The 12,234-nt window shown below is 42.6% G+C and overlaps 1 protein-coding gene across 1 annotated transcript in view; it reads left to right on the plus strand.

Moving 5' to 3' along the window:
* The window catches only part of RAPGEF5 (Rap guanine nucleotide exchange factor 5), an 863,712-nt gene that overhangs the window by 463,943 nt on the left and 387,535 nt on the right, over positions 1-12,234 (plus strand). The window contains exon 7 of the mRNA XM_069211465.1: positions 7,885-7,933. Coding sequence (XP_069067566.1) covers positions 7,885-7,933 — 49 coding nt within the window. The remainder of the gene's footprint in view (positions 1-7,884; positions 7,934-12,234) is intronic.

The raw sequence follows: 12,234 nt of genomic DNA on the forward strand, positions 1-12,234 counted from the left end.
TACTGCTACAGTTCAGGCTACAATGGTAGGTTTGAGCTATATTTGCACTGCCACTGTAGTGTGTGAAGGGATCCACAGCCAGCAAAAGCAATTAAGGCAAGACATCTGGGGGTACACCAGGCAAAATATGGTGATGTCCTACAGACTCAATATATTTGACAAAGCAGAGTATTTGCACAAATAATGACCAAAGAGTAGAGTTAAAGGTAAGGACAAACAAAGAAAAGATTTTGCACAGTGTATGAGTTAAAGGATTCAGTAAATGTTTAGGAGGGATTCAAATGCGTTGTGAAACTGAATGGCAGCGTCATTGTGAGCTGCATCCTAATACCAGAAAAAACAGCAGGAAAAAGTACTATGGAGGAACTGTACCACTACAAAATGTTGGTGTTCTTTACAGTTGCCTGTGTATCATAGTAGATATAGCAGATTAAAACATGCCTGGTCATTGTCCTTGATGTCCACTTAGAAAAAGGTGTAGCCGTTTTTAGGATCGAGCGCGTGCAAGCGCTCTGGACCATGTTGTAATCTCTATGTGGGTTTCTAACCATGCCTGTCACTTCCATTAGTTAGTGGGCTTGCCTTTTAAAAATTGATTGATTCCATTTGTGAAAGGCATGCATATGTCATTCCTTTCCTGGTGTTTATCCCTCCTCAAGCGCACCAGTAAACTACTGAAAACATAAGAGGTTCTGTGTTTTCAGCTAGTTTCTGGACTACTTTATCTTTTCATTTCCTGCACAGTGCGATCTCGCTGGGCAGAAGTCGAACACTTTGCATGTCATGGCTACCATGGGCTTGAATATCTGAAACAGTTTTACTTTTCGTTATTAGTTTATTTGGCAAGGAAAATCCAGTTAGGAATTTACAATGCTAATAGCTCTAACGTGCACAAATGCAAGACCCGTTGCATTGCAAATGCTTGTTATCCTTGCTACTGCTTATATCTGTTTTATTTTGGAATATCATTCCATCCACATCTGTCTTATGTACTGCAAATATTCTTATGGATAGCATTCTGACCGAAATGGTTCTGAAACCACAAATAAAACACAAATTAAGCCTTCACGTCTGCAACTCTTTCAGGTTGCATGACACCGTATCTGAGGCATCACTAATGCAGGTGAGGATGAGCTCAGTTTTTGTGTGCCAATCAAGGCTGAAGCTCTGCCTCTGAAAGAAGACTGCAGTGCCCAGTGCTTCCTCAGATCATGCCCTGAGCTGTGGAGCAGATGTGATAAAAGCACTTTCAACACAGGCAAATGCTTAGTTAGTGAGTTCAAATATTGACCCGGCACACTTGGCTTTTATTTTTCAGTTTCAAAAACAAACTTCCAGCATGAGTATTTATATCTAAAAAGCAAACACCATGGCTCTGATCTGCAAGGCTTTGGAGGGTCTCGTGGAGAGCAGACACAGTCTAGTCTCTCCAAGGGAGCTTTCAGGAGGAAGGAGGTGGTGCAAGAGGGCAGGATTGGTGGATGGGTGCGTGGGGGTGGGATAAGGGGAAGCCTTTATATAGTGTGGGGAAGGGAGGGACTGGCCTCTTCCGCACCAGCCCATTGCAGGGTAGAAAGTTTGGCCGCCCCCCCGCCCTACATGCGGAAGCGTATTTACATGGTTTTTTTTTGTGGTTGGAGTGTGGATGTTGGGGGACGCCAGTTATGGCAGGTTGCTGATGGGGTGTGTGTCAGTAGATGGGGGTGGGTGGAGAGTCGGATGCAGGCCTGTCCACCCTTCCAGGGGGAAGAAAGAAGCAGGTGAAGGTTGATAGCGTGGGGGATGCCTGAAGCAGGCAGGGAATGAAAGGGAAAGGGTGGGTGTAGGTCAATTGAAGTGGAAGATGGGTGAACGGAGGCAAAGTGAGGGAATGAGTGAAAAGGAGGACTGGGAAGAAGTTTCAAAGGGTGGGGTTTTAAAGTTAGAGTTTGAAGTTTAGTATATACAATGTTTATGTATATGATGCAATCTTGTCCTAAATAAATGGACTTTTGCACTGCGTAAATCATTGTGTCAGTGACTGTGTCCCGATGAGGCAGTTGCTAATTTTCACTGCAGGGAGAATGCATATCAGAAGACCCCACTCAATAATGCAAATACCCTGTTGCATGAAAGGCAGCAACCCTGTGACAGACGGGTCAGACCACTGTGGCTCCACCAGGGGTCATTACGTGGTTCTCCTTCCTGAAATGGGCAGAGGTAGTGAAAGTTTGGCGCCTGTGAGAACTGCCGATTTACAGTATCTCCTATGCTGCCAAACGCTAAATGGCCTGCTTTGCGTTTTATTGTTAGAAGGAGATTGTGCTGTTACTGCTTTAAAGTTACCTTGATGAAAATAATGCAAAGATTTTTGGGGTATGCCCTAACGCCTTTAACATCTGTGACCAGTCTTGGCCAAACTTAGTTGCGGGAACTCTGTTTTGCAGAGGGTTTGTGGGGATTTTTCCAGAAGCTTCAAGGTATAACCTGCAAAAAAAATGCAGTTTTATTGCAAAGTAAGACTGATTATTATATAGACAGTCAGCCGCCTGGACTCTAATGCAAAGACGTATTTAGAGCCATGAAAAGCAGGAACAATGGTTTCAGAGTTTTTGGCACACAGTTTGTGCACTGTGTTAATTTAGACTGGCACACAGTGCACATGTTGCCTTTTTGCACTCAGTATTATGATCATCTGTCTGAAGGGATTGGCACCAAACTCAAAACTGGAAAACTGCAGGCATCACGTGCAAAATATGGACACACAAATTCTTTCCTCACGTTTTCATTGTTGGCTGATGTAAAAATCCAGTTCAGACACTCGTGCCTTGGGTGTGCAAGGTTCCATAATCAAGTATCATGTTTCTCGCTGGTTGGATGGTGGCTAGATTAGGTATGGTTGACTCTAGTTGCAGAGCTGGATTGTAAATAGGTGTGTGTGTGTGAAGCTGATAATGCCAAAAAAGCTGTGGCACATCGAGAAAAATAAAAGCTTTTTTGGGGGGAAAATGTTTGCCATATATTTTTGATGGAGAGTTGTTCTGCAAAAGAAGGGTTAGGGGGAAAACAATTCCCTCAAAATCTTTTGTTGAGGGAAATTTCGCTTGTAGGCAAAGTTGTAAGAACATGGCACATTTCACACTTTTAATTTGTTGCACAGTTTGTCAGTTTTACATAATGACTCCCGCTCCCCATGCGTTAATGGCACGACCAGAAACGCTTCGAAAGGGCCCCAAGAGTATCATCAAAATCTTTGGATTTGGAATTTTGATCTCTTGCTGACCTAAAGACAATGTAAAGTCTTCCAGGCTAGATTGATGTGCCCATGTTTCCTTAGAGTGAAAATGAATTGCGTGTTATGGTTTTTGATTTCATTCAACGTATGTATTCATTTTTGTAGTTTTTTAAGTTATCTGTAACATGCTGCCTTCTAGCTGTTTTCGAGTTTAGATTTTTGTCTAGCAGCTCAGCTTGTAAAACGTTGGAACAATCCAGAGTGTGGAGGAATATTTTGCAGTGCTATCACAAACCAGTAACTTTTCGTTACTATATCCAGTAACCATAATAGTTTAAAAAAGGTGAAGTTGTTTTAAAGGTGCAAAAACATGCAGAAAGTGTTTCGGGCATGTAAAGCAGTATTTTAATCGCAATAATTTTTTGGGGGAGTGGGTGGGCGTTAAGGGACACGTGTCCCCTAGAGCGAAGTGGTATTAGCTGTATTTTTTAAAGCGGTAAAACCGCTACAAAGAAAAATAACTACACATTATTTGTATTTTCCCAATCTGCTTTTCTTTAGTGATAACTTGGAGAATTTGTGGGAAGCAGAGGATTTCTTGTTTGTAAACAGTTGGTCTTGCTGATCACTTTACTACTTAACTGACCCAGCACATAAATTATATTCCACCCCCCACCGTGACCATGGACTTTTCTGTTTACATCATCCTACAACGTTTGAGTGCGATGGTAATGTTTCTTAGATCAACAGTGTTAAAAATGGGGTCTTTGGTTGGCAGTCAGGTTACCCCCTGTCCAAGCAAGGACCCTCACTCTAGTCAGGGTAAGTCACACACAATCCAAATTATACTGTGCCCACCCTCTGGTAGCTTGGCACTGAGCAGTCAGGCTTAACTTAGAAGGCAATGTAAAGTATGTGTGCAATAAATCATGCAATAACACAGTATCAACACCACAAAAATACATCACACAGGTTTAGAAAAATATAGAACATTTATTTGAGTAGAATAGTCAAAAGAAACAGGATTTGATAAATACAAGTGGAAATATCACTTTTGTAATGATAAATAGTTTTTAGTTCCTAAGATGCAATAAGTGTCTTGTGCAAATGCAAAAAACCCGAGTTGCGTCTAAATTATCCACACGGGACCACAGAGGAGGAGATGCGTGGAAAACGGGGAGGTGTGCGTCATTTTCTCCGGGCGCACACAGACGATGCGTCAATGCTTTTTCACGCAACAAGGGCTTTGTGTCGATTTCCAGTGCGCAGGCTTGGATCCTCTTCCAGTTGCGGGGTATTTGGACGCCACGGGGACGATGCAGAGAAATCCTGGGCATGCAGCACGAAGTTACAGTGGCTGCATCGATCCGGTGGACAATGCAGCAAACTTTCTGCCGCACTGCAGGTGCTGTGTCGATTCTTCCGTTCCGGCTCAGAGATGCAGCGTTTTGGTGGGCCGTGTATCAAAGTTCTGGTTGCAACGCTGGCACTGCGTGGATCTCCACTCGGGGAGCTGGGCTGCATCATTCTGGTTCGGCGTTGCAGTGATTTTCTCACCGCAGGGCAGGCTGTGCTTCGATTCTGGCAGGCTGTGCATTGATTTTTTGCTGCACAAGGAGTTCTTTGCAGAGATTAAGTCTTTTTGGTCCTGAGACTTCAGGGATCAGGAGGCAAGCTCAATCCAAGCCCTCGGAGAGCACTTCTCAGCAGAGCCAGAGGGCAGCAAGGCAGAAGGGCAACAGCAAGGCAGCAGTCCTTTACAGCAAAGCAGTCAGGTGAGTCCTTTGGGCAGCCAGGCAGCTTCTCTTAGCAGGTTAGAGGTTCTTGTTCAGAGTTCCTTACCCCGAAGGTATCTTGTCAAGAAGTGTCTGAGTTGATGGAGTCAGAGACCCAGTTTAAATACCTAAATGTGTCTTAGAAGTGGGGGAGACTTCAAACAGTGGCTTAGAGGTGTGCAAGGTCCCCTTTCAGTTCCATCCTGTCTGCCAGGGTCCCAGTAGGGGGGTTGGTAGTCCATTGTGTGAGGGCAGGCCACTGTCCTTTGACATGTGAGTGTCAGGCCCTCTACCATCCTAGCCCAGGAAGACCCATTCAGTATGCAGATGTGGGCAGGTGTGACTGAGCAACCTGTGTTTGTGGTTTGGTTTAAAGGCACAAGGGAGCTGTCAACTAACCCGGCCAGATGTGGATTGGAGACAGGCTATAAGGCACAGAAGGATTTGAGTGTAGACAAATGCTCACTTTCTAAAAGTGGCATTTCTAGAATAGCTATATCCAACTTCACCAATAAGCACATACTACCATTCTGGCCATACTAAATATGACCTGTTTACCCCTTTCAGACCTGAATCTACCACTCAAACAGTGTATGAGGGTAGCCCTAATGCTATCCTATGAAAGGAGCAGGCCTCACAGTAGTGGAATTTTATTTTAGGAGTTTTACACTACCAGGACCCATGAACTACACAGGTACATGTCCTGCCTTTTACCTACATAGCACTCTGCCCTATGGGTTACCTAGGGCCTACCTTAGGGGTGACTTATATGTAGAAAAGGGGAAGTTTAAGGCTTGGCAAGTACTTTTAAATGCCAAGTCGAAGTGGCAGTGAAACTGCACACACAGGCCTTGCAGTAGAAGGCCTGAGACATGGTTAATGGCTACTTATGTGGGTGGCACAACCAGTGCTGCAGGCCCACTAGTAATATTTAATTTACAGGCCATGGGCACATGTAAAGCACTTTGCTAGGGACTTACAAGTAAAATAAATATGCCAATTGGGTATGAGATAATGTCACCATCTTTTAGGGAGAGAGCATATGCACTTTAGCACTGATTAGCAGTGATAAAATGCGCAGAGTCCTAAAGCCAGCAACAATTAGGTTAGAAAAAGAGAAGGAGGAGGGCCAAAAGTTTGAGGGTGACCCTGCAGAAAGGCCATTTCCAACAGACAGAAATTAATTTTTTCTTGATTTATGTAATAGATTATATGGTGTCAGGGCTGGTGGTCTGAGCAGTTGATGTACTTTCCTGCACTTGCAAACAATGCAGAGGATGCAACATTTTTGTTCTCTTGAAAGGAATTTCACCTCCAAGTTCCGCATAGGGGTGCTTAATTTGGGCTGGGACTTCTTTTTTGGGTCTGGGACTTATTTCTCAGAATTAAACTTTGAGCAAGAAAGAGGAATATAGGAAACAGTTCTGAAGGAAGAATGCAGGAATCAAAACAAACCTGCAAGCTTAAGTAAAAGAGACAGTAAGGGAGAACGGGGAAAGACAGTGGCGTGAGATAGAATCAGGACATATAGCCTTGATATTCAGCTTCTCAGTCATTCGGCGGTGCCGCCTGTGACCACCTAGGGCAAAAACCTTTGGACTCCTGCACTTGTCATGGTTGTTATTATTAACGTTATTATTATTGTTATTATTATTATTAGTACCATTATTATTATCATCATCACTATTACTAGTATTACTATTAATAATAACATTGTTATTATTGTAAGTGTTATTCTTGTTTTTTTTTTTTTTTTAACATATAAGGGACTGGAGCTCAATGAGCGTTTTATCTATCTATTTCCAAAACAACTCCCCCACACAAATTACTTACTAGTTTATTATTTTTGCTTTCTATTGGTTTAAGGGATTGCCTACGTTTGTTATTTCTAAAGTTATTAAAAGGTATGAGGTTCTGCTCGGCTACGCATTAATCAGAATGCTGCTGGAGTTGAAGAATTAGTAATCGTTGCAAAACCTTTTATTAAAGAGTTTTGGAATACACTTCTGACAATTAGGCACAGGAGAACTAGTAAATGTTTCTGTGCCATTGCATTTTATTAAACTGAAGCGTGCTCAACGATATATAGTTTGTTGTTTTTCAGTACTAATGAAAGTGTGGAGATCGAAGCGAATTATTTTTCTTGTTTGTATGGCCATCTAGTGTCCAGATTGCAGATTACAGTTTGACATTGTTTACATTCTAGACTGGTTCCCAACATTCCGCAAAGCCTCCTGAGGGGTCCGTTACTGCTTTGAAAATTAACTACTATTAACATATTAATATGTTTTATAAGAAATAAAGTCAGTAAATGTGCAATTAAAAAATGTGAAAGGTAATGTATATGTCAAAGGATTTGAAATCGAAGGCTAAAAATTAAATAAATATCCTCACATTGATTAATGGTGCGTGACTTCAGTTGAATTTAGAAAAGCTCCAACTTTCCTAATAAACTTCTTTTTTTTTGGGGGGTGGGGGGGATGGCAAATTAAATAAAATATGTTATAATTTATGTATGTGTTTGATGGAATGCTTGTTTCCGTTTTTTGTGTATTTGTGGTTCAAATCATCTACAATGCTTATCCCTGGGTCCCCGGTTTCCAGTAATGACTCAGGGGGTATCCCCGGATTCCAGTAATAATTCAGTGGAGGTCCCTGGGTTCCAATAATGATGAAGTGGACGCCCACAGATGTCAGAAGGTTGGGAACCCACCATACTTAGTCACCCGTCATGAAACATAAAGCATTAAAGCTAAAGAACACTTGTAATACTGAAAGGACTGTCAAATATGTGTAAAGTCAGTTGCAACAAGTGGAAAATGGTCACTTAATTGACATCCATAATGAGTGGCAGACAAGTCTATTTTGTCGTCAACATATTTCTATTTATTGCAGGTGCAGAGGGAGTTAGCTGCTGTTATTGCACTGAAAGCAAGGAAATCAGGTGAGTAGATTGCATGAAATATTTTAGAGCGCAACATGTGTCCCTATCTAAATCTGCACTGAGATCTAGCAGTAGTCGCGGCTCCCTTTGCTCATAAGGAGGGGGCGGGTGCGGCACACTGGGGGGTTGGGAGCAGGTCTAAAAAATTAATTATAAAAATAAAATAAACACTTACCTCGCTGCGCCGCTCTTACGTCTCGCTGCAGGCAGGCAAAGGCTCCCAGTCTGCCCTGCGGCCAGTCCTGACGCTGCGCAAAGCAGAATCAGGATTGGCTCTCTCCAGCACAGCTACACAGTGCGGGGCTGTAGAGAGCCTACTGCGCTTGTGTGTTTGGCCGGCCTGAGACGGCCCTGCCAAACATACATGCACACTAAGGGGAGTACACAGTGCACTCACACCCTTCACTGCTCGTCACCCCATGGCCATGCCCCTGTCACAACAAAGGGATAATAAACTGAGTTTATTGTCTCTTTGTTGTGAAATGTTTTGCAGCTTCTGTTGCTGGCGTGGGGTGACGCTCTTCCGCCCTAATGGAGGAACCACTCCTGTCTAGCAGGATTACTGCTGCACTTCTATCCTTTGATCCAGCTTCCATTTAAGTTCTTAAACCGTTGCCAGCAGATTCAGTGTTGTGCTGAGATAGAACACTGGACGGGGATGCATGACAAAGGTCATAAGCCCGAACGTAGGAAGAGAGTTGATATTTGATGTGCATTTCAAGCAGTTTGGAGGCAAAGCAAGAAGGAGATGGGATTGTTTGACTGCAATAATGGCTTTTTGACTAGTGGTAACATTACCAAGCCTGAGGCACTGTAGGAGATAAGATGGAAAGAGCCAGTAGTTCCTCCAGCTAGGGATAGATAATGTTGCTGTGATTTTGTTAGAGAGAAACATGCTAATTCTTTACAGCTGTTGCACACAGGGACAAGCAAAGCTATGATCTAAAAGGACCTAAGGATAGCAAAGATCTTTTTGGCAGGACTGGATGATAAATCAATTTTGTTACCAATAAAAGATGCCCAGGCAGTTTTTATGGCTTTAAGGTACTTCTGGATCGACACTCTTTTGGTTGCTTTTCTGGATGCTTCATAGTGTTTGAGCGAGTGTTGAGGCCTCTCCATTATAGGTATAAGAATGTCAAGAGAGCCAAGCATCCAGGTTCTTACAGACATATCCGCATCCCCTATTTTGTTAGGAAGGTTGAACTGTGACAACTCTAGAAGGTTACAGAAAGACTGTTTGTCTAACCTAGACCAGAGTTGAGACTTGAAAGGTAGTGACAGTGCAAAGGGAGGGACAGCCTGGGTAGAAAACTTTGGAGGGATAGAAAAAAGATCTGACCAGTTGAGAGAAATTATTATACCTATATTTTGAACAGTATGCAGGATGGTTCTCATTGCAGAACCAGAGGCATCCTTTGCAATTCAGAACAGTGTGTGCCCTCACTTGCCAACTGGCTTTATTATGTATTACCACATATGCTGAATGTAGTCACACACAAAACAAGCACTTAGCAATAGGTGGTCGAACACAATGAGAGCACTTTTTATTCTGTCTGGAAGTGTGCACTGTTGTTTGTTGCAAAGGATGCAGTGGACAGCTGCCTAGCACTAGCCCAGATGTGGTAAATGTACTGGTCTGCAGCTTTGGAGCACAGATATATATATTTACTGAAAAAGCCAAAGGTTACAGGGATGTTATAGTTAGTAAATAGAATAAAAAAAAACCTTAGAAATTCACTGAGAAAAAACAAAGATTACAGGCAAGTTATAGCTAGGTTCAAATTTTACTTAAACAAAAACACAGACATACGAAACTTAAAGATATACCTATCTCATGAAAGTATAACTTGTCCCAAAAGGTAGCTGTAACTTGTGCCCCTTCCATGCACAGAGTTCTCATCAATAATTTTATTAAAAATGTTGCAGTTATATTATGAATGATGTCATATAAGATGTCATTACTGATGTAATATGTGGGGCAAGTAGAAGTGCATGGTGAGGGCGCCCCCCCTTCTTTCTTATTAACGGGCCTGCCTCAGGAAGGTGGTGGTCCCCTGGCCTGAAAACAGCCTGAGAGGGGGTGAACTGCATTGGGAAGGGTGCCCCCTTCTCGTAATGAAAAATTAGATATGCCCCTGGGACCTGACCAACACGTGGGCTCAACTAGAACCAAGCACAGAAGACAATGTACAATTGGGAATTCGCTGGGAGTTAGTCCCTTTAGGGGGGATTGGCTGAGGGCCAACTTCTGCCTTGCATGGCCACAGGCTGTGTGTGGTGCAGGGTTGGGTGCCTATATGGGGTTGGCTGCAGGTCCTGGCCAATCCCAACTGCGCACGGCCAAAGGCCGTGGTTGGATTAATGTAAAGTAATTACATTTTACTTAATGTTAAAAAAAACATAGAAATTCACTGAAAGAAACAAAGGTCAATGGGACATTAGAGTTAAGAATGACCAAGAAGGGAGTGCTTCACATGTTCCCAGAGCAGATTATGTGGGTAAGTGGGGGAAATTTCAAGAGCTTTTCTGCTCATTTTTGCATGATGGTCTTGGACAGAAAGGAAGTCAGTAGAAAAGGCAGTGATTAAAGTGGTTGGGGTGGTGGGCAGAGGCCATAGAGGTAACTCCGCCAGGATGGGATGCAAGAGGTTCCTCCTATAACAAATAGATAGAGCACAGGCTACAATAGACAAGGTTGTTGACATATACAAATGGTACTGCATGGGTATCAGTACTTTTTACCGGTGCTCCAGAGCACACCACAGAAGTCCCGACATGGGCCCAGTCGCCCATACAAAATACTAACACAGTATCCAAATGCAAAAGGATACATCGGGAGACAGCATAGGTTGCTGATAGCTTCGCTCCAACGTGTTTTTAGCCCTTTTGTAGATTTATTTTAAAGAAGTAACGACATCCAGTGGTAAGTTACTTCAGGAAGATGTTATGCTTATTGCATCTAAGGGATTTTAAATGTTGAGGATTATTTGTTTTACCTGTTGTGCACTGACACATGAAAACTCTTTTTATCTTGTAGCACTGATTCTGGTGGGCTTGTGGTTTTGTGAAGACAGTGGGCAAAAGACTCGAGCTCTGGGCTAGATGACAGTTAAACAGTAAGGATGGAAATCCTGATAAAAGCACTGTTTTAATGTAGTGGCCTAGTTCGCTATTCTATCTAGGAGGCAACCCAGAGATTTTGCACTTGAAACCAGTGCTATAGAAATTTCATAAACCATCACTGCAGACCTCATTTATTTTCATTTGACATTATATAGCTGGAAAGAATAAGGGTTCTCTTGGATTTACAAGTGACATATTTTATAGACTGTCAATCAGAAGATGACTCACTGTTCAACAACCCTCACTAGCTTTTAAGATTGCTTGTCCTTCCATTGTGAATTCTCAAGGGTATTTTAATTTGACTTAGTAAGATTTGCTTATTGGCTCTTCTCCCAAATCACTCCTCTTATATATCTGCTTACCCATCTTATCTAGTGCCTGTTCTAATTGCAGTCTTGTTGCAGTAAGACCGCCTTCTCTTTCTCTGGGTTCTTCCCTTTGTGTTTCCAGTTTACTATTATGTATTGCTCTGTTAGCCTACTGCTCACTTCAAGACTGGCAACACATTTAGGGCATGCCCTCATGTGAAGATGAAAGTTGTTTTGATGGGCTGCCCCGGCTAATCTTGCTAACTTCATAACTTGCTAGGTTGAAGAGGCCCAGTACCTCATCACTAGGTATGCCAAGAAGAGTTAAAACAAAATCAGCGAATTGAACAGAATCGATCTTGATACTGGCAACATAACGTTACTGTGTGCTGCTCTAGAGAATTGTTTCTCATGACGCGTGAAGGAGTTTTATCCGCTTCTTGTTTGTTTATCACCCAGAGGATTGTGAGCTTGAATTTACTGTCAAGCTCAGATGGAAGGTACCATTTTGTTTCAAAACCACTCAGTGTTGTGCAGCAATGTTTTTGTGTATGGTTTAGGTTTTCCCATTACACAACGTGAATATGGCAGACTCCACACTGGAGTCAGCATCAGGTCAAATTCATCACTTTCATTTGAACTCCCTGAAGTGCAAAGTTCCCTTCAGAAGTTATGCTAGTCTTTGGGATCCAAAGATGACTTCTGTCACTTGTGCTGTCAGAGGTTGTAAAACTTTGTTATTCTTTCACTTAGGTCCAGTGGGGGGGATTCCAAGTGTACCATAGACCAAGTCCTAACCTCCAATAGGCAATTTGTCATAGGGAAACGTTTACAACCAAAATTCCATTTAAAAAAGCTCACCATGAT

This window comes from Pleurodeles waltl, chromosome 10 (assembly GCF_031143425.1).
Source record: "Pleurodeles waltl isolate 20211129_DDA chromosome 10, aPleWal1.hap1.20221129, whole genome shotgun sequence".
In the NCBI taxonomy this organism is placed as follows: domain Eukaryota; kingdom Metazoa; phylum Chordata; class Amphibia; order Caudata; family Salamandridae; genus Pleurodeles; species Pleurodeles waltl.